At 39.4% G+C, this 23,065-nt stretch overlaps 1 protein-coding gene across 2 annotated transcripts; it reads right to left on the bottom strand.

Annotated features, from left to right (window-relative positions):
* Nucleotides 1-467: 467 nt before the first annotated feature.
* Nucleotides 468-10,080, bottom strand: nap1l4a (nucleosome assembly protein 1-like 4a). Of its 2 annotated transcripts, XM_085779685.1 has the most exons (15): nucleotides 9,974-10,080; nucleotides 8,959-8,996; nucleotides 8,483-8,555; nucleotides 7,922-8,066; nucleotides 7,269-7,355; nucleotides 6,851-6,985; nucleotides 6,682-6,753; nucleotides 5,948-6,087; nucleotides 5,571-5,716; nucleotides 3,972-3,991; nucleotides 3,727-3,846; nucleotides 3,536-3,571; nucleotides 3,341-3,394; nucleotides 2,607-2,641; nucleotides 468-2,203 (listed from the first exon to the last, which is right to left on the bottom strand). In XM_085779685.1, the coding sequence occupies exons 2-14, from the start codon at nucleotides 8,972-8,974 to the stop codon at nucleotides 2,636-2,638; spliced, it is 1,050 nt and encodes a 349-aa protein (XP_085635811.1). In that variant the 5' UTR covers nucleotides 8,975-8,996; nucleotides 9,974-10,080; the 3' UTR covers nucleotides 468-2,203; nucleotides 2,607-2,635. The 2 variants fall into 2 exon arrangements, with proteins under 2 accessions (XP_085635811.1, XP_085635810.1); XM_085779684.1 differs by lacking the exon at nucleotides 2,607-2,641.
* Nucleotides 10,081-23,065: the final 12,985 nt, after the last annotated feature.

Here is a 23,065-nt window from a genome sequence, read left to right as displayed (position 1 = left end):
ACCCGTGGTGCACAGTCTCTTTCTTGACAGCAATATTAGAAATGTCATGAGCTGGTCGGTTTGGTATAGTCAGCTACGTGCCGTGCTGAGTCGGCCTTACAGACACGTTGAAATGTCCCAGCAGGAAAAGTACAGGGGTAAATTGTAAAAATAAAGACGATAACGTTACATTTTGCTGTTTCAGTGTCAAGGTCTTGCACTTGAATCAAATGGAGCCATTGTGCTGTACCTGTTGTTAAAACTACCGAAAGATCAATGACAGTATTTATCAGGGCTTTAAAATACCACACATGATGCATCTGACATTTATGCGACGGGACGGATGAATAATGTAGTACTTAAATCAAATGTTTGCTTTTTTTTTTATTTTTAAAAAGAGAAACTCAGTGTTCGGGTAGGGTACAACTGTTTTACACCAAGTGGGACACAAACATAAAACCAGGGACAAAGAAGACAGCAGAGACAGCTCCATGTCACACAACTTTAATAGAATATTTTAACTAACTCTGTACAAATTGAAAAGAAATATTGCGCAAGTAACAAATTGTGAATAAGAACCAGTTAAGGCCATTGCTAGCACACGGTCCAATGTGGTAGATTTGATGTCGACCGTGGCTCTGAGAGATCTGTCCAACAAGATCTACAATCGTTCTTTTTAAAAACAGAGAAAGGGTGGGTTATTATTTCGCTGTCGCTGCTATCGATGACTAGCCACCAGGCAGAGGGGTCCAACCAAACGGCCGAAATCCAAAAGCAGTATATAAAATACATTGGCAACCTCTTCCATTTGTTTTCCAGACATTCTACAGAATCATTAGACAATAACAGAAATATTTATATATTCTTAAACAACTTTAAATGCTGAATTAGATTACATTGTGTTAATGACAATTGGCAGACAAATTCATAAAAGAGGACGGTATGTTTTTGTCTTTCATTTTGGCTTCTTGGCAACAAAATTTTCATTTATTCCAAACATCCTGCACCCTGTCCCACTGTTAAATGAATTCATTAGGAACTAAATACATACCAGTAGAGATCTCTTATACACAGAAAGAGGTGGAGCGTCAGCCAGTGTGTCTGCTCATTTCATTTATCAGGCTGTATATGACTATTGACGATGGGTAACCCTCGTCTTAATTTCATTCTTTGTTCTTTGTAACACAAATTAAAAGAGCATCTCACAGGTGATGAGGAAACAGGGAAGAATAATAATGAGGTTACATCTGAGGTATAACCACACATCTGTCACATGATCTTAATTAGTGTTACGCGTCTACCCAAGTGCTCAGTTTAAATGCTTGTTTAACCCAGTACAGCATGGCAAAAGTGAGCAGTATTAGTGGAGAACAAAATTCCTCAATGTTTCAAATGCATTTTGATACAATAATAATAATAATTATAAAAAAAGAAGAAAAAACACAACTTGGCAGTTTTCATGTTTTTGTTAACCTGCTATGCCCAAATAATGTTTGAGCCAATCAGAGGGGGCCTTATATACTGTGGCTGTGCCTTAAAGAGATCTGAAAATGCACCACTTCATACAGCTGCATGACACCAGAATAAATAGTCCAATGACATGACAATGAACATTTAAAAAAAATGTAAATTAAATTCAAAATGATACATTGTATGTCTCTTAAAAAAAAAAACACCATAACAAAACAAAAACCCTTCAGCAACCCCAGTGAAAGATTAAGTCAAACTTGTTCAGCAGTTTCCTGGTTAACTATCACTTCTCTTGTTGGCATTAAAAAACCCTGAGTAACTGATTTATTTCCATGAAACTAAAGTTGGGATCCATTGCTTTCCTATCATTTTTCTTTTAATAGATGATGTTCTGACTTTTCTGGCAGTAGAAACCTACTCCACTTTACCAAGGAAGAAAAAGACTGACCCTATGTGGTGCCATGTTATTTCAATCTACGTCAGGTCACTTTCCACTTTAGGTTTGAATGAAGCCAAATAATAAAGGGGTGAGATGGGCGCAAGACAAAAGAAAAAGAAGTCATGCACATAGTAAAAACGCAGTTTGGTTTGCGTTCTATTGCGTTCAGGTGAGAGTTCATAAAAGGGCAGAGCCTGTAAAGAGTAGGAGGACTTGCTGATTGGCTAAGATCTGGATTGACTGGCAGCAGGTCTCCAGCTCCCCTGATCACCACGGTTACTGCTGTTTGCATTCGGCAGGCTGGGGCTGTTCTTTCTGTAGGGGAGCAAAGAGCGAGAAAGAAACCAGATTTTAAAAGAAATATGCAAACATGGTGGTAATGAAGCCACTGGGCATGAGCTATCAAGGAGAGGAAGCTAAGAAGACAGCAGACGCTACAGAGTGAATGCACCTGGTTTGGTACAGCAAAAGGGAACAATGTTAGAAAACCTTGGATGGGACTACAGTAGGAAAAACAAACTGATTGAAAGAGCAAGAACAGGACAGGAAGAACAGAAGCTGTATCTACTCAAGCTGTGAGTTAGAGATCCTAAACACCTTGGACTACCAGGAGAACGGAGGATGTAGTGAAAGAGAGAGGCAGCCAGAATAACAACAGCCAAATAGATGAGGACAGTGTACAAATGTATGTGGGACGCCTTCCTTATTTCTCCCTTACCTAGAAATGCATGGGATGAGAATGATTGATTATGCCTGTAATGGAGGGGAATCCAGGGGAGGGAGAGACAACAATATGCACAAGTTTAATTGTCACATTGAGAAATGGCATAGTGAGCATAGTGAAACATTGATGAAGCTGGTGAATTAGCGCCCTGGATTCCTGAGGCAAAATGAATAACTGATAAGCGGGCAGCAGGTACCACGAGAGGAAAAACTCAACACAACACGCTACTGAGGAAACTCGTTCTCAGACACAACGGCATTGTTGTTCACCCCTTAAAAAAACTGCTTACAGGACATGTGATGCACAATTACTCACTATCAGACTGGAATAGCTCATAATGGACCATAGTTATTTCAATTTAACTGCAACTGAACAAAATAAAGCACTCTCTCTTTGGCTGTCATTACATAACATTTTGTAGTGAAAGAAACTTAACCTATATTATATTGTGTAATTTGAGTTAAATTCATGATACATCTCAGATTTATTTAGGATAAAGTTAGTTGATCGTGGTGGGGGTTGAAATTTGGGTGTGAGTGCCTCATGAATACTGCTGGACGGTCAGTGTGACTTTGGTACAGGGGAAATGGAGGGGAGGGGGAACAACCAATAAGTGCCATAAGAATGAAAATAATTAAATAACTTAAATTAATTAAGTGATGTTATTTGCTTTGTGGTTTTATATATGAAGAAAATGTCCTGACATACAAATTAAACATTATACTGACCTTGGGATCGAAGTCTCCCTCATCATCGTCATCATCAGCTTCATCGTCTTGCTCCTGAGACACAAAAACAAGCCAACTGTAAGATATGCAAACAACCACCGCTACAAAAACATAAGTTGGAGGGACTGATATAGTCAGTGGTGACCAGATGTCTGGTATTCCAGAGTGACAGTGGTATTACTAAGTATTACCAACCTCCTCGTCTCCCTCTTCCAGCTCCTCCTCTTCAAACTGCAGGAAAAACAATAAAGATCAAGAGTTAAAATAAACATAAAGAGCATCGACTAGTTTGGCTTATAAACCCTCAAACGCGTCGCTTTTCCATGTTGTTACAAGAGTAACAAAGTTTTTCTGTTGTCATGTCAGAGGGGGAACAAAACACTCACGCTCTCGTCATCTTCAAGGGCCTCTCCAGTGAAATACAGCACTGCTCTGGGAACTATTCTCTCACGGAAGAAATGACCAATCTCAAAGTCTGTGGCTAGAGTGAACTCAGAGTCTTCGTCCTATAAAACAAACACACTTTATTAAAAAAAAAAACACACAACTACAAAGCCAATATGTTGATGGTAAAAGAGGAAGCAATAAAATGGGTGATGATTTTATTAAGAATGCTCTACATTTTACTCACCATTTCTCCATCTGGTGAAGCTGAAAGGGAAAGTACAGACAATTTAACCAGTGAGGATGTGATCAAATTGGTTTATAGGACATTTTAAGGAGTTACCTATAGTGGGGAAAAAATGAATTATAATTGGCGAGTTCGTTTTTTTAAAACACCAGTTGAGTCAACTGCCACATGTTATAATTTGGACAGCTTTTGCATTAGCTCTAACTCAAACAACAACTCAGAGCCCATTTATGGTTAAGACTTGTTATACATGAGGTCACAGATGCTGTGGCAGGCTGTTAGCAAATAGCTCTGCTCCACCAGCCTATCATTAAACTGACTAAGGGTGAAGTCACCCATCCTTCCAACCCTGTCAACGCCATTGTATTTCAACTGCTGTTACACTTCTAAATGTCTGTGCTCACATCATCATAATTTCACTGTGCAGGGCCTCTACAGTACCATCATTACCATCAATTTAAAAAACAGACTGAATGACTCATGCTCTCCCGAATAACTGCAAAATCTTGCCCCGACAGGTCTTTATTTTGCTTGCATTACCCTACACATCTTCATTTATCTGGTCAAGTGATTCACACTTTTGTTTGCTTTCCAATTCCACACTTTCATACAGATAGATAACACTTAAATTGTATTGCAGAATGTAATTATCCAGTACAACACTAGTTTTCTATGCATTTTCAAATAATCTTTCTTAAAATGGGAACAACTTTTGAACAAAGTCAAAGCATCGACTGACTTCACAAAGCCACGTCAAATAAATACCAACTAACACATTTGATTAATGACTTTTTGTGATGGATGTTCAGTCAATTAAATCAATGCTATGTTTAGATGATTCACAAACATATTCTCACAATAGTTCCTCTTACATCCTGATTGGGGAGATAGGATTGATGACAATAAAAAGCATGTAAATATGAAAAGTTGTGTTCATGTTATCTGCTTAGTGTTAGCAAGAAACAGTTTCTTCAAAGCAGTCTTTTAAACACAACTTTAGCATTTCCTCCACTGTTCCTCTTCTTCAGTTTTACCTCGTCCTGATTTGGTCAATCACCTTTTCCAGTTATTCACAGACTGTTTAGCAACACACACACAAAAAAGTAACCCACCGAGATGGAAACTAATCGTAAAACCTAAGTAGATGTAAAGGTTTCAAAGTTGAGTGAACACAGCTTCATGCTCAAAGTCCAACCACTGCGAGCCACAGACATGTTGCCTACTCTGTCACATTATGCAGTCATTCTGCAGTATGTAGGCAGTGTGAAGGAGTCTGGCGCCACCTGCTGCTGTATTCAGTTCAATGCACATGAACCACATGACCAGCAAGTCTTTCCACACTGCCTGCAGATTAACAAAGACATGCTGACTGTCCAGCAGGTTAATTTGCATGTGGCTGCACACATCAGAGCTTTCAATAGATCTGGGTATGCTCAAGAACTGTGACAACAGAGATAACAGAGCAAAGCTTTGAATCTAAATTGTTACTTGTTTGTGAGAAACATGCACATGCTTTAAAAGTGACATTTCGACCTTCAGAGAAATCCACTACTCTTCGTATGCGTTAATTAAATGTATCAGCGTTATGAGTGTTCTCACCTTTGACAGGATTAAAGAAGTTGAAGAAAGAGTCATTAGGGACCTGTTTGGTAACAGTGCGAACAGTGCCACGGCCTTTATGCTTCTGCTTCTTCTTAATAGTTTTCACTGTCACATCCTTCCCCTTGTGCCAATCTATCTGACAGCTAGAGAGAGGAGGTGTGGAAAGAAGTGAGAGGCTGCAGAAAGTAAGGACGCACAAGGGTAAAAGCTAGAACAGGTGCCAAGAGGAGGCTGATATGTGGGATGTAGATATAGAAAGAGTGAACAGAAATGTTTTATAAACCACAGAAAATCCATCCCATTGACTTGACAAGTTAACACCATGAACGTCCAAGCCACAGTTTAACACGCATGTTGTGTGCTCTGGCTCTCACCCTTCACAGTCGATGATCTCTGGCCCCTCAAATGAGAATGGGTCTGAGGCATCGGGCTCTGACTTCATCTTGTAGACTTTAGTGAGGACTGCATTGTTGAAGTAACCATTGGGCTCAAAGTGGAACTCTAATGTGAAACTCTGAGAGAGAAAAACAATGTAGATAATTTCACTGATTTTTCCCAAACTAGTTATAGTTTTAGTTTGGAATGATACTGATTCATACCGTGACAACAAATGGCCCTTTTCCACTAGCACGATTCGGCTCGACTCGTTTTTTTTTGCTTTTCCACTAGCCACTAGCCCCTAGCACCTAAAACTTTTTGGTAACGCCTCAGCCCAGGTTCCAAGCGAGCCGAGGCGATACTAAAACGTGACGTCAGACGACTGCCTTCCACTGATTGGCCAGAGCATCGACACTGAAAGAAACAAAACACACCGACAGCAGCTCCTACTGATCTGTACTGAGACTGTTGTTATTCTTTTAAATGGCTGCTGTGTAGAAAACCACACTGTGGTCTGTAATCGAGGTGCAGACGAGTGAGTTTGGAGCTGACGAGAGGATAAAAAAAAAAAGAGAGCTAGACCACGCGACCGTAGCCGCTGTGATATGACGACTCTGCCCACGTTGAGAAGGAACTATAAAGAACTCAGCTGTAACGGAAAAGCACCTAAACCGAGTTGAGCCGAGCCGAGCTGTAGCTGTGTAGTGGAAAAGGGCCAAAAGATACTAACCATCGGCTGGCCTGGCTCAGAAAACTTGACTTGAATATCTTTCAGGTGTTTTAAGATGGGCTCATCGTGCTCCTGTTGGGAGATTAAAAGACAAGGCAGAGATTTAGGACATTAAAAAAATGAAATATCTACAATGCACGAGTGACAGCTGCATCGCTGACTGATATACCTGTAGCATGTCACTGAGCATGTCCACACTCTTGAATATGGTGAGCCAGAACTCAGGAATCCCTTTTGGGTCTTCCTCTGGCGTGGCTTCCTCTTTCTTTGCATCTTCAATTGCAGCTTTTTCCTTTACTTCCTCCTGCAAAAACAAACAAAAAAAGAAACCCAATATAAACAATTCGATTTGTTAAGCTGTCAAGAAGTCTCATTGAGACTACTGATTCTCATTATAACTACATTTTGTGTATGTTTTCTCTTTACTAGGATTTGCTGTCAAAATGTCTTTTTTTTTGTTTTTGCCACATTGCTGTGCATGGTGTTGTATGAAAAATCAATATTCCTCCTGCTGTGGCAAACCAGAAGCAGCAGCGTTACAGAAAGCGCTTAGGTTCAATAGGCCAACAAAACAAAGTTGTACTTACAGCTAGCTCCTCTTCCTCCTCTCTATCACTGTGCCACTCACACTCCTCATCTGTGGGTTCCACTGCTCCTGTGACAATGTCTCGTCTCTGAAAGAGAGACATGTTATGACAAAGTTAATCGTTTTAGAAAGAGGCTTTGGAACATCAGTGTGAAATATCGACAGACAAACAGGCATCCAATTGACAAGACTGAATTATTTTCAGCTAGCATGCTGAAATCAACACCGTTTGAGAGCTAGATGGACAGACACACACACTGCTAACAGGTGCAGCAGGATTACAGCTGTCAGTCTTCAGGCGACTAAGAATGGCTCAGTTTTTGTCACTGGCTCTGGAAATAGCCTTAACGTACAAAAGAACAGTTGACTACTCGTTGTAGCAGTTTTTGATTTAGCACCAAGGATGTGTCCTCAATGACCAAAGGTCAGACCACTGAGACAGATTTCATGACCCATTAGTGCAGGGACTGACAGGTGATTCATAAATATCTTATCTCTTAATAAATAAATAAGGGATTGTATTTGTTAATATCTTTTTTCTTCTTCTAGTTTTTACTATGTTTGCATGGACTTTACTGAGCAAAGAAAATTTTGTAAACAACAATAAGGCCTCATTGTGAAAAAGTTCTGTTATTAACACATTACCAACTGTACCTTGTCAAAGTGTGGCTGGTAGAGGGCAGCATACTTCCTCTCAAGCTCATGGACTTCCTCATAGAACTTAGCCTCTATGTTAGCACACTGCACCTGTAGCCTTTTCAAGGCATGCACTCGCCTCTTCACTGCTTTAGGGAGCATACTAAGAAAGAGGAGACATGAGAAGAGAACTAGTCATATATATATATTTTTTTACATTGACTTAAAATACCGATATTGACTGTCACAGTAGAGTAAACTGCATCAATTATAGCTATTCATGACAGTAGACCTGTTTTACATGTACAAAATGTTTTGTGCAATTTGATATGAGCAGTTCATTGAAGTTCACTTAAGTTGGATATGTTCATGTGACGTTACATTTAATTCTGATTGGTATCTACATTAACTCTTGCAAATAAGGTCACATACAAATCACCAAATGATGTAAAGGTTACATTATATGGAAGTTACAGGTTGTCCCAATGTGAATCCTAGTCTGTTGTAACCATGACAATCTTCTCATTTTTACCCTCCTTCTGCCATAGCACAAACACAATATGAAATATCTCCGCTTACCTTTCCAAGAAGTGGAAGTTGACAGGTCTGTCCATTTGCCCCGCTGGATTTTGCATCCCTTGATCCCCTTTACCTGCCAAAGAGACAAAAAACATTGAACCAGGTGTACTTTTCACATCATCGATTCGTAACACAAAACACTGTTTCAGATTGTGTAAGTTGTGCCACTTTCATCTGCACTTGACAGAAATCCAATTTTGTTTCTCAACCTACAGTAAATGATGCAACAAATCAATCCAATACAATGGTGCATACATGAAGTTTAGTTATGTAACAATTACAATGTTGAGTTTGTGCCAAGACTTGTTGATATAACCGTTAATCTTTTTAGATTAGCCTATATTTAACATAGCAAGTTGGTCTTTCTATTGTGTTAATTATATGGATGTAAATATTACCATTTGACAAGTAATGTTAAACACTGAGTCTTAGTTGATTTCTCACACAATGTTAAGTTGAAATACAACTGTCTTTACCTTTACTGGCGTCCATTATTGAGTGGCAACTCCTTCCTCTGTTAAAAGGCAGATTAGTCACATTAGACATGATGGGTCATGACAGAGAAGTTATCTACAACGTGAATGGGTAAACACATTAAATGTCGAGTGTACTTCACCACCATCAAATCGTGGGGTTTGCGTTTATTTGTACTTCTCATCGATATCCAAATCTCAGTTGTAAACCATACTTCAAAAAGGTTCGCCGAGACAAGTCCCAGCCATGAAAAGTGAGTGAAAGTGAGTGAGTGAGTGAGTGAGTGAGTGAGTGGCACGCCAGTTGAGCTTCCTCCCAAGTGATTAACAGCAACACACTGGTGTTGAGCAAGCGCAGGCCGATGACGCACTGACATGCTAATGGCAGCTGGGCTAGCTTATGACACTCAAGAGTTAGCTCCATCTACCCAATTTTTTTTAAAAACTGAAAATTGGCTGTTGCAAAAAAACCTGACAGTTAAGCCGAGCCACAGTGTGAACAATATCACATCCATCTACATGTCAACACCAGCTTACCAACGTGCGAGGACAGATAACAAACCCAATATGGGCGGTGCCAAAGATCTGACAGCAGCTAACATAAACCGGGATAGCGAGCTAGCGACGTGCTACCAACTAGTAACTACGAGGCAACGTGCTGTGAACAATGCTTCAGCTAAAAGCAAAGGCGAAGATTGACACTTAATACCATCAATCTCTCCTACAGTCGCGTAACATATCCGGAATGACCTATCCGCATGAATGACTAAGCCAACAGCGTGAACTGACATCGATTAATGCAGGCGAGATAAAACTGGCCGTCAACGTTACGGCTGCTAGCTTACCGTTAGCTCGCGGGTTTATAAAAAGCTCGGAAAGTGTCGGGAAGACACTTCACCCGCGGTGTGTTGGATCAGTGTGATAGCTCGCAGCCTCAACGATTAACCAACTAATGTGCGAACAAATGCCCCAAATTGACGAAATACCTGTGCTCACTTAGCCGTTTTAGCTGACTTACCTCGGGCTGAGCGGACTTCTTGCTGGTCGCGTCGCTCACGCGTCTTCGCTTCAACCCCCACGCGAAAGCAACCAAGGTTGCCAGGTCTGTGAGGCAAAAATCGGCCAAACAGCAACTCAAACTCACCCCCAAACCAGCCCAACCGGGTATAAAAAACGCCTCCCAAAACCAGCCCAATATTAGAACTCAAAATATGCCCAGAAAAATCCATATATGTTGTTTTAAAGTCCAACAACATTGCTTTAATTGCAAATATGTATTATAATATCTATGTGTCTATTATGTTCTTTCACGTCTGAACGGCCCCTATGCACGCAAGGCAGCGGAAACCCTGCCAACCCGCGGACCGATAGCCTACAAGTCTACAAGCCGCGGACATAATTTTGTTTACCCGCAGTAACACTTATAAAGTAGCCCAATTGCGCGGGAAAACCTCCGACCTGGCAACCCTGCAAGCAACACACGCGCTTCAGCATCCTGGATTGTGGTTGGACAACCGCTCAAGGAGGCACCGTGTTGCATTCAAGTGCTGCTGCATTGAGAGAATCTGATACTTCAGCTACTATCACGCTAATTCCAGTCTCTAGAACAGGGGTCTTCAAGGTTTTTTAGGTCAAGGGCCCCCAAACTGATGGAGAGATGGAGCAGGGACCCCCTACTATATATATTGGTTAAAATTGTGTTTAATGTTAAACTGGGCCTAGTAGGTACAATGGATAAACGTACGTTGTTATTGTGGATTCAGTACTAAGCTATAAATAATAAGGTTACACAGGTTCATACTGTATGTTCAGGCACATACTGCTGATAATATCAACAATGTCTGTCAAATGCATTATAATCATGCATATAAACAGATTTTTTAAAAAACAAATGTGGAAACAAAAATATATAGAAAATTGTCTAATCAACTAAAAGTTTTGCGACCCCCCTGCACTACCTCCGAGGACCACCTAGGGGTTGTGGACCCCCTATTGAAGACCTCTGCTCTAGAATAAACAGACAATGGAAAAATAAGAACAATATGCATTTGCACAAATACAATTATATCATAATCCCAAAGCCATTTATCTCAAACATCAGATAAAAAGTTAATTTGCAGACATATTCAAAACTATGTAAAACTTTGCTTAATTTTGTTCAAGATGGCTTTCCCACATGAACAGGAGAAAAAATGTGAACATAGGGCTGCAATAGAGAAATTCGGAAATAGGCTTTTGGTGTCCACCATGACTGCTTGTGCCATGTTGACTGCAAGAACTCGAAAGTATGTGAAAGATCACACATAAATGCAAATGAGCAGTAGAGTGTTGATATGTGGATATGAAATGAAAGCACAGACAAAGCACAGTGTTCGCTGGCAGGCCAAAGGAAGAAAGTGAAGGCTCTGAGGACTTTAAATCAGGTGAACAGCATCACTGACAAGCCTTTACACTCCTTCCCATAACACACGTTGAATATTTGAAATGTTTGAACTAGTATCTGATATAATGTCTCAGTGGAGGTCAAAGTAAGTGCTACTCAAATGCCAGCGGGTCGTAAGATAGCACATTACGCTCCATATGGAGTGAGTATCAAACACTATCTACTTGTAACCTACTCATCTGAGTAGCTCACTCAAAAAGTTATGTGCACCCCTGCACATATCATTAGTTATAAGTAAAGATTCCACCTTAAAGCTTTTTAAAATGTTGCTGATGGGGCTGGGAGGTACAGGAAAAACCTTCAGTGTTTTTTCGTTTGGGATTTGGACTACAATGTGACATACGTAGATTCTTGTCAATGGACATATGTGTTGAGTGGCCCAGATTATGTTTAGACCACAAGAGGGCTTCATACACCTGTGCTTCACAAGTACAGTGACTCCATCAGTGTCTGCACACTGACCGTGGCTCTGACATGTTTTATGAATGTAATAAGAGGTTTTCTCTGTTTTACAGCACCCGTGAAAGATTCAAATATTGTTTTCATTCTACAAAGGCAAATCTGACAGGCACTTGTGGTGTTTGTCTTGTTGTTTCATGTCCTTGCATTAATGCTAAAATTTTGATTTAGTTTATTTAGCTGTCATCTTTGAATTATTATTATTATTGTTACTATATTTTTTTATAAATTTTGTATTTTATTAAAAAAAAGTCATTTTATTTATTTAGTTTTATCCAGTCATTGGCATATGTGAGGAAAAAATGTGTGTGTGTGTGTGTGTGTGGGGGGGGGGGGTTCGGTTTTACTTCTGCTTTGTTTTGCTTGCTTTTATTGTGTAAAGCACTTTGTGCTACATTTTATTTATGAAAAGTGCTATATAAATAAAGTCTGATTGATTGATAAAAAAATTTAATAAGCTTCCTATATTATGAAGCAGCACGTCATTGAACAAAAAGCTATATTCGAGGAAAGGCATGCAGTGAGCCGGTAGTTAGTGTTTGCATGAATTAGACGGTAGGCAAGGTATCAATTACCTGCTTTGTCAAATAACATCAGTGTTTCATTAGATCCAAGAGATGACGTAAGGGAGGTTTTGAACGTGTGTGGCAGAGGTTTCAAAGTGGGAAGTGGTTATAGCTTTGAGTCATATTCTGTCACCATCTACACATGGAGGGACCCATTTGCTTTAGGAATTACATTTGAAATGATATATTTACATACCTTTCACATCTCATCTATATACAAATACATTGTTTATTTGAAAATGTTGTGTCATAAGGGCATAGATGTCCAGAGAAAGACTGTACCAGTAGTAATTATATGCAATTTCCCACTGATCCACTGTTAACTTTTGTTTTTTCTCCGGAAAATGTTCTTTTGCGGAAATAGCCCATTGAGTAACAGACATTAAAAAACACTAAAAATCTGTTTGCTATCAACCATTATGTAGTCTACATACTTGAGAGGAAGTGACAGCACTGGGGGCCCTCAGGATACGATTGTGGTGACCAGGCTTTGTGCCTGTCACAGTGTGACATTTACCAGCAGGGTCTGTACTCACAGAGGAAATCAAATGTGATTGTGCAGCATTTGGGGTGAGCCAGAGATCTAGAAACGTCTAAAGTGTACAGTAATCTCTAATTTTGGAAGAAAAAAGAAAAAGGAGGTGGGGGAGTCATTTTGAGCAGAATTACGTCAAAGTTTTTCTGTAAAAATTATTTATTGCAGAAAAAATGAAAGCAACAACATAAAATTGGATATTAGGGACAATACATTTAGGAATTGAAGTGAGTCAGATGTGCTAGTATCAACAGCCTTTATATCCACAAGCAGGCAACAAGACAAATGCTTTACGGAACAAAAAATATAATAGTGAAATAAGATAAGCTAAGGAATAAGAGACTGTTGATATGCATATGTTTATTTTAGTTTGTTGTCACCTCAAAATAGTGGATCTTTGAGTTAAAACCAATAAATCAAAGAATAAAAATGAATTGAGGTTTTGGTTAACGGCCTGTCAAGACAATAGTTACACCTGCAGCTCTTACACACAGCTCTACTTTACAGCCTCAGCACATCAGCAAGTCAACTCCAAGATTACACCTGCGCTCAGTCTTTTGTATTAAAAAGACCCCCTCCCCCCTGAGTGGGTAGCACACACCTGGCTATATCTTCACTGCCCAGCTCTGTGTGTGGAATTTTTTATTACATGCAAGTTGTTTGCTCTGTACACTACTGTGCAATCTGTCAGATTGGCTGATGGCAGTCAGGCCTTAAAGCACTACATCTATCTGTACGACTAAGATTATGCCTGAGAATTACTGAAGAAGTGCCACAGGGTGGGTGTTAAGAAGTGAAATTCACCAATTACTGCGCTAGTCATACATCACTGTAAGTCTGAAATAACGGCTTGTTAGAGTTGGAGGAAACCTACAGAAAACATCACAGCAAACCTGAATTGGTCACATGTATTTTATCTGTCACTAACAGTAGTCTGGAGTGTCCGTCTGCTCTCTCTTTTCAGTACAAAACACTTCTAACACTCAAACATCCCAGATAGGGGTTGATTTTTCTTCAGTTAAAGGTTTCTCATTAAAGTTTCAGCATTCAACTCGAGGATGTAAGGACAGACACACTTGTGTGTTGCTCGAGAGATAAAATCCTCCCAGATACATTAATGATTCTTTGGCTATGTGCAGTGTGGACCTCCTGTTTTTAGGTGATGGACACCTGTATTTACCATAATTGAAATTGCACCCTGTAATTTAATCACGATGACTGTCCTCGTTGTGTGTGTGTGTTTTGTTTTGTTTTATTTTCTTTCTTTAAAAAAACCCAAAAACAACCCTTAGTCTTATGATTGCTGGTATTAATGTACCCTGTATTGTGTATCTTATTTATGATGTCTGTTTTTATGTCAAGGAGATGGAAATTAGCGTTCTCGCTAAATCTGGTGGCATCTTTTTATTTCTTTGAATAATCAATGTCACTGCACGCTGTCCTGTGATAAACTAAATAAACTAAACTAAACTATGTGAACAAAAACTTGAATATGGGCTCTATTACCCAGTATTTCTGGGTGCTTTGCCAGTTCCTAGGTGTGACGCTCTTGCTTCATTTTCTATCTGAGATATGGAACCATCTGTTGACGTGTTAATAAAATCGTGACAGTGAATAGAAATCAGAAGGTAAAAACTGTAAATGAATGACTGAACCTTTCTTTGTAATCGTCTTCACATTTTCAAACATTGATCAGTCAATTACTTAACATTGATTACTTGAATGTGGAAATGAATGGTGCAGACTGTGGAGCTCTGTGGAAATCTCTCTCTTCCTTTGGGAAAGAAAAACACACATCTTGCTGCCTATATTGGTCCTGGCCTGGAATCAAAGTGGTCTAGACGCGAGTCAACGCCCCAGTTGTAATTCATATTTCTCTGTCTTTGTTTTTTGTGTCTTTGTTTCTCACTTGTGCAAACACATGCGCGCACACGCAAAAAAAAAAAGAGAAGAAAAAAAATCGACTTCCTCTTGAAAATGGGTGTCATGATAGCTTTTGTCTCTTCCTGTTGATTGAACATGTAGCAACAGTGTCTCCGTTGGCCCTTCTCATCCCACCCGGGTATTGGTTTTGTGAATGAAGTGTCCAAACTCCCAGATGGCAGTATTGATAAGGCCGGGAGGACAGGGCAGTGTTTACAAGCCATCCTGCCCGTGCATCCTCTGTCGTCCATTAAGCCCCTCTCCTCCTAACACACGGGTAATGGCCTATATCTGTACACCATAATCAGACAGACTCACACATACACACTGACTGTAAAAAGCCATCAAAACAAGGACACACAAACAAGCGCACACATGGTTAGCAGCCACATTGACACAGCTGCAGTCATTATTCACAGGAGGAGGTCTTGGGTTAGGAGGGGGGCGGGTGAGGGATGAAAAATGGCAAACGGAAATACTAGATCTCGTCTAAGGTGGCTGCGACTGACGGCCTTGCGTGTGTAACAAATTCAGCAGAGCCATCGATCCAACTTGTTGCAGGCTGAGTTCTCTGCTCACGCTTTAAGCGATGTGAGCGCAATTTAGTTTAATCTGCACCGATAAGCAATTTCCATCATGACATCTTGTTTGTTTTTGTCTGTTGCTTGTCCTCTGCGGTCGCCATCATTCTAATTCTCCCACGACAGCTAGGCCTTTTAGCCACTGACAAGAATAACCCATAACGCACCTTTCACAAGTTCAGACACACAAAAATGAATTTTCTGTCTTGACAAAATATAAGTGACTTGTTACTATTTCTCCCCTATAATTTTAGCATCAGAAATCTGACAACAAAATGGGATTTATTCAAATTCTGACAGTTAAGGATTTCCTGCCAAGGACACACTGACTTTCCTGTTTTCATTTTAATATGAATGGTATTAGTCTCCAAATGCACCAATTGATTAAAGGAAATTGGTTATTATTGAAGTTTTGTGTCCATAGTTAGTAAATAAGGAACAATAGGGATGGTTCAGCTGCAGGAGCTAATTTTATGTAACTGGTGGGTCACTCAGTTAAGAAACCCCTGAGGTCCCAAAAGATGACACTTGTTTTTTTGTTTTTTTTACGTCTTGCACTATAACGAGATCTGTGTTGGGAACACAAGTTGTTACCTTGTTGGAACAAGATAATTGAATATAATTAGATGTGCTTATCCACTCATCTCAAAATGGAGAGTTAATCAAGTTTCATTTTCACCTGCGTGTCATGTGATTGAATCCTTGCAGATCTGGCACAATAACACGGTATTGTTCAAAATGGAAATCATATGCTGCATGTTATAAAGGACAATAGGCTTAGCCATTGGGAGGACAACACAGACTTTGATTATGGCACTGACTTCAACAATGATCAGATACAGATTGGGGAGATGCATAACTCCAGATGATTGTTTATCTTGAGCATTCAGAAGAAAGACAGAGCATTGTCGCATTCACTGTAACACACAGTCTTTTGGTGCGTTTATTAATATATTTACAACTTCTTATGTAAGATAGTTTTCCTCAAAGGCATGCATTAACCTGGAAGACGCTCATGACTGTCCCAACCTTTGGGACATATTAAATATCTTGGCCTCACAATATTAAACAACATAATGGATCTGTGGGGGTTTGTAGCCCATTTAGTGAGTGACATTTTTCACTTTATGTTGAATATTTACCAAATGTTCTGCATTAGGACTGACAACATTTTGCTTCTGGTGCTTTTGTCTGAGGACAAGAGCGGTCCTGTGTGTTTTGATGATGATGATGATGATGATGACATGTGTGACTGACTTCAATTTGTAAATCAGAACTCCAGGTAGCAAATAGCCTAACCAATTATGGCATTTCGATTTGTTGATAAGAGATCTGAAATCAACTAGTCTTAGGTTTTCTGTGAAGATCAACCTCTCATGGTATTCAAATTGGATCCATTCTCTGACTAACTCTAACTACCTAAAAAAATATGAAATGCATTCTTACGCCACATCTTTCACATCTTCTTTCTCTAAAGTGGCTTCTTATATAAAGCCTTCATTTTGTTGAACGTTCAAAGACAGCAATGACGAATGCATCCAGTACCCCCCAATAGGTCCTTTGATTTAATGCTGGCATGAAAACAATCTTTTGAGGAGCTGTGACATAACATGCACTTTGACTGTTTGGCATTTTGTATCCTGTGCAGCTCACATGATGCAAAGGTGCAAAGGTGAGGTATTATTTCTGTATTTTAGTGGAAACAGGTACTGATGTCCAACTATGTCTATGTCTGCTACAAAAACAACTACACACACCTCTGTCGCTCTGTGTACATCAAACTGGTTGATAGGGATATTTTTATAGTTTACATGTGCAAAAAGCTGTATGGTTTATAGGTGATATTCTTTTGTTTACATCAATGAACACTCAATGTCCATGTTAATGTCAGAAAAACTGTTAAATATTGATGGGTGTTAAATATTTTTTGATGTGGTAAAAATAATCTTAGATGACAAAATTAGGGTTGTAATTGTTCTGCTTAACTGCATGAAAAAGAAGATCCATATCTTGTGCTGGATAATCATGAAAAATGCTTATTATCAACAATTATATTTCACACATATGTAAATGGTTTAAACAAGCATAAAAGGTCATATAACTGACAGAACAAGCAGTTACACCACAGGTGGGGTTTATCTGAGGCTCCAGCTGTTTGACTTTTTTTCTGTCATGAGCCGCAATAGTGTGGCCCTCCAGGCCGCTGGTTGACAGGGGCCCATTAAGGAAAGGTAAATCTGATTAGGAGTCTCTCCAGCCACAGTGCCTTGTGTCACTGCTGGAGGGCGAATGGGCAATGTTACAGCGTCATTATGCTGCTTCTGTGACTCCAACAGAGGGCAAATGATTGGATAAGACTTTAACATGGTGCTTAGACTATATTATCTACGAGCAGGTTTATGTTTCTGGACACACAGGGAGGACGTCAGAGAGGAGAAGTGCTGAGTTGTAAGAGCGGGTTCTCGGGATGCATGGTAGCTTTAAGAAAATTTGCTGCAAGGCTGTGTATGTTGCAAAGCAACATGAATGGATTTGTGTGTATTTGTGCAATGGAGCTCTGGAGTTCTCAAAGCAAAAAAATCATTTAATATTTAAGTGGATCCTGACGTCAAATATGGATTTTTTTCTGTCATTTCTTGCGAATAAGAGCCAGAAATAAACCCATTTGTGCTATTTGTGACCAGTTAGTTCTCAGACCACTTGTAGTGACTGATGGAAATCATTGTTGAATGACATATAACTCCTCATATGAATTTTTATCCCGCTGGGCAAATCCGACGTGACACACACACACAGTGGATATGTGGATGCATCCGGACCACAATCAGACTTATCAAATATGACATTTAGAGGAGCAGAGGCTGCTTGAGAAACAGAGAGCACGAGAGAGGTGTGACATGTGCAGCCCAGAGCGCTGATGATGCATCAAGTTGTTGCTTAAAAAGTTAAAACCACTGCTTCCATTTAATATCCATGTTTCTTTAATATCATGACCTGTTTTTTTTTTTGTTTTTTTTTGCAACACGTGATAAGAGGATTTGTTTTCCTCAAGAGGGACCAATGGTCAGTTTAGTCGTTGTGCTCAGTTTAGTTAACTTCATTCAATTTTCTCTTTTCAAAACTGAGGTGAAGAGTAGATGCACCCATGAATGTTTGAACCTTTGGGTTTAAAACCTTCTAACATGTTTTTTTAGCATGTACAAATGGGAAAAAACTCTTTTGGTTCTGGTTAGTGACGTGGTCCTGTCACATCTGCAGCAGCTGGACTTACCAGCCTCCATCCATGACACCACTGTCATGACGACAGTTTTTACATTGGCCATTGAGCAACAGTTGCTCATACACTCGCCCGCCCCAGCAACACTTTTATGCCACCACTGTCAAATTACACATGCAGAGAGAGACATTGGAGGGGCTCTCTGTGTGATTAGTCATTCCACTTGGCAGCTGTATTTTGACACATGCAAAAACAATCGCAGTCATTGCCAGTTACAGATGCCCAGATGCTCTGTTGAAAAGAGAGCTGGACTGGGAACATCTTAAACAAACTCTTTTTTTTCTTCTTCCTTTTTGCATTTTTGTGAATTAGCATCATCATCTTACAATTGTGGGACCATAAATATGATTTCTTTCTGCTTTTATTGACTTTAACCAGCTTCGCATGGCTGACAAATTCAAAGAAAAACCAACATGAATGGTCTTCGTAAGCAAATATCTGCTTCTCTGCTGTTCTGAAACTGTGTTGGCGGGATGAGCTCTAACATGTTAAAAAAAAAACTCCCATAGATGTTCAGCTGGGTTCTTACTCATGCACTGTATGGAGGTATCTGCACCGTTTTCGACACCTGTTCCTATATTTATATTGATCACTTGTCTTTGTGCATGTGCAATACACATTTCTGGCTGTGGTTTCAAACTAAATGATTCAAATGATTCAAATCTTTATTGTCATATATACTGACATATCTTGACTTGATTCAACCAATCAGCAGGTGTACATACATTTTATGAATCCAATGTTTTTTCTCGCTTGTCATTCTTAGTGCCTATTGAGCTTTTTTTTAACAGAAAAATGTTTGTGATTGGCAAAGTGAACTCTATTAATCTTACAGTAAGAACACTGTGTACAAGCTGAGGTACATGTATCAGAGCATTACAGCTTGATCTTAACACAGGAGACAATCAATCACACTTAATCAAACATCATATTGATGTCTCATCAAGCATCAAATATTACAGTTGCCAAGCTCTGTTTTCTTAAGCATGTCCATTTCTAATGTTGTTTATCTATCAAACATCATCAAAGTACACATCTCGAGAGTTGTGTGCAGGTCACTGGGCGGAGAACGTGTAAAGCATGTTCACTAGGAATAAAGTATAGCCACAATACACATACCGGTATATGAATATTTGTAGACATATGCACACACACAAGTTTGTGAGGTTACCACTGCTCATGCAATAAGCACTATAGTCTGATATGTTCATTTTGAAGCTGTTTACCCAACATTATTGAGATTAATAGGACATTTATTTTGTGTTTCCTCTTCTCTTCATCAACTGGATGAGTCTAATGACCCCTGCAAAGGTGACCAGCATTGTTCAGCAGCGAGAGAGAGAAAAGAAATGTGGGGGATGATGAATAATAGCCCAGCTGGTCGTGTTAGCTGCAATTAGCCCATCTGAAGTCCCACAATTATGCGGGGAAAAGCTGACACTAACAATGCCCAAATGCCGCCGCTGAATCAATACATAATTGTAATAATTATCATCCTGGTGTCATTTGTGGATACGTCCGACACTTTCAGAAAAGAAGATGGAATTGGATAAACATTGGATGAATTGCAGAGAGATATCGTCCCTTCAAGTGCAGCATTTCAAACAAAAGGTAGCCTCAGTACCTGTATGAGCAGTGATGGGGGGGTGGGAGTCGGCTGAGCGGTGATGATGAGTCAGCCTAACTCCACACAGACAGGAAAGACTTTGCAGCCCCTCTGCTGCTTGAGCGACTGAACACCACAGAGACGGTACATGTCACAATCTGCTTAACGTTAATATCAGATCATTTATGAAGGTCATTTTCAAATCTCTCTCATGAACACAGATTAAACACCTTGAATTTTTTTATTTGGTTTTGTGTCCTGCTTTATACCCCAACCACCAACAACACTGACACCATTTGAACAGAATGTAAAACCAAGACTTAAACATCATATTTGACCACATTCAAGATCATTCAGGGATTATTCAAGTATAAATCATTAGAGCAGAAATTAGTAGTTATCTAGAATGTGCTGGTTTTGGCTTTTTACATTTGATGACTTGCTGCTTTTCATTCAAGTCATTGTCAGTTTAATAACTTTGTGTTTTAGTATGTTCAAACAAAAGATGAGATTTGAGTGCTGGTAAACTCAGCTATATTTGTTTTGTTCACTTTTCAAGTATGTTCAAAATGAAAAATAATTCATTATTTAATTGAGAACACAGTGGGCATTAAACATTAATAATAAAAAGAATTATTACTTATTACTTATTGCTTATAAAAAAGTCCATACATCATATGGATGTTATAGAAGTCATAAGTAGCTGTGGCGGCCTGGAGACAGAGAGCAGAAGCAGATATGGGATGAACAGTCTCACTGTGGTTTGAGAGGGAAATGAACAGTGTGTACTGAATACAATAAGGATAAAAACACAAAAATGTGGTTGATGTATTATTAATTATCAGTTTGATTGTCCGTGATTTCAATTAAAAACAGAAAAACACACCAGCCATTGTTGAAATTACAGTGGCTCAGAGGTGCAGAATACATTTTGTTCTGTGTGGCTTTAAACGGCAAATTTGACCAAGTTGCATTTATGTGTAGTGTTATGTCGAGTGTTTCAGTGAGGGGGAAGGAAGATCCAGTAAAGCTTTTCTCCAGGAGATTTTAAATAAGCAGTAATAGTCTGTGGTCTTGATAAACTGGGCTGGCACAGGAAAGCAGACATTTGGAGGGAGGGATAGCAGTTTATCTTGATCCTGATTCAGCCTGTAGCTCCACAGACACAAAATCTGGCAGAGAGCTGCAGCACAATCATTAAATCTCTTGTGGTGGGGAATACAATTGTTTTATATCAAACATCTTGTTCTTTCTAGACTCACTTTATAAGTATAGACAATTGTCATTTCTTTAATTAGCAATGTATTTTTGGATGGCAAATGTTTTCTGGCTCTTTTAAAAATGTCACTCCCTGGGGAACTTCAATAACTTGTTAATTATCATGGCGGAAAGTGATCAAAATGTTCTGTCCTTTGTCATCTTCATTGACCCTAAAAGTCATCTGTAAGATGGTTACTTAAAAGACAAGGATGGAACAACTGGGTTGGAACAAACCATGAAATTGATAAGTGTTTTTCTATCACTGAATAAATGTCAAGTTTCTGCCCGCTGCTCAGACTTTTATGTCGTACCACTTTCAAAAAATGTCAAAAGAAGGAGAAAAAACACAACAGAACTTCATTCTAAAGATAATTTATTCTGTTTCCATGCAGAGAAGACGAGGTGGAAAGGTGGTTTCTATCTTATTGTCTCTTTGTTTTATCTTTCAGTACTACTACCCAATACATGAAGGAACTGCTGCTGTCAGTGCCTGGGGCTACATCAGTGCTCTTTAGCATTTTCAGCCTGTGTGTTCAGTTGGAGGAAGAGTCACACTGGGGTCCATTCATCCTCTCTCTTATCTTCTTTGCACCCTTGTAAGGTTGCTGCTGTGGCAGCATGTGGCCAGAGGTCCACAGATAATCGTTTTACCTGTGCTTGCCCATGGGCATCACACATTTGTGGGCATCGTACATCACTCGACAATCTTGTGATTGTGGGCAATAACCACCAAAGTCCTCGGCCAAATGCTGCGCACATTCACTTGATGTGGTTGTTGCTGAGGTAAGAAGCAGACGCAGTGGCCCAAACAGGAAAACAATGTGTTGTTCTCACTTTCCTCATTACGTGCGTGTGCGTGCGCGTGTGTTTCCACAATCAAATCTAATTTTGTTTTGTGAGGATCTCTGGAGATTAGATTGAACTGATAAAGTGACTTAATTTTCCACAGTTGACTTTTCTCAGGTCTAACCTTTATGTAAAGCCCCCAGGTCAAAGCTTTCATTATAGTCTAAACTGACTACAGTGTTTCCAGCTGGTTTTTGTAACCACATAACTGCTTTACTCATTTAAAAATGTATGATCAAATAAAATGAACTGAGATAAAATAAAATAAAATAAAAACTTATTAAATGGAATTTAGATATAAAGACTTTTCTGACAGATTAAATGATCAAGATGTTCTGAAACACACAATCATATCCAGTGACTTTGAACCATTTCAAATTGTCAATGATGTTGTAATTATATTTTGATGCCTGAAAATGTGCTTAACATTTTGAGCATGCTCTGTTTGAAAATTCCCTGTTTCCATGCGTTTCACAAAAGGTCATACATACTGTAAATAGATGGCTCCAAGTTGGGTTGTGACTGATAGTTTCTGCGCTTTGATTGATTGGAGCGGATTCAGCGTGTTTGACGTCAGAAACTGCAAACAAATGACTCCATAAAAAGAGGGAACC

Source organism: Trachurus japonicus, chromosome 6 (genome assembly GCF_045865225.1).
Source record: "Trachurus japonicus isolate A0001 chromosome 6, Traja_1.0".
In the NCBI taxonomy this organism is placed as follows: domain Eukaryota; kingdom Metazoa; phylum Chordata; class Actinopteri; order Carangiformes; family Carangidae; genus Trachurus; species Trachurus japonicus.
Note: the sequence above shows the minus strand (reverse complement) of the source record. Positions and strands in the feature narration are given on the sequence as shown.

What these genes read in the sequence shown, in the direction of transcription:
- nap1l4a (XM_085779684.1), bottom strand. An exon ending in AACTTCCACTTCTTGGAAAG is followed by an intron (nt 8,067 to 8,482) that starts GTAAGCGGAGAT and finishes CCTCTTTCTTAG; the next exon opens with TATGCTCCCTAAAGCAGTGA. An exon ending in CTTCTTTAATCCTGTCAAAG is followed by an intron (nt 3,992 to 5,570) that starts GTGAGAACACTC and finishes TTTCCCTTTCAG; the next exon opens with CTTCACCAGATGGAGAAATG.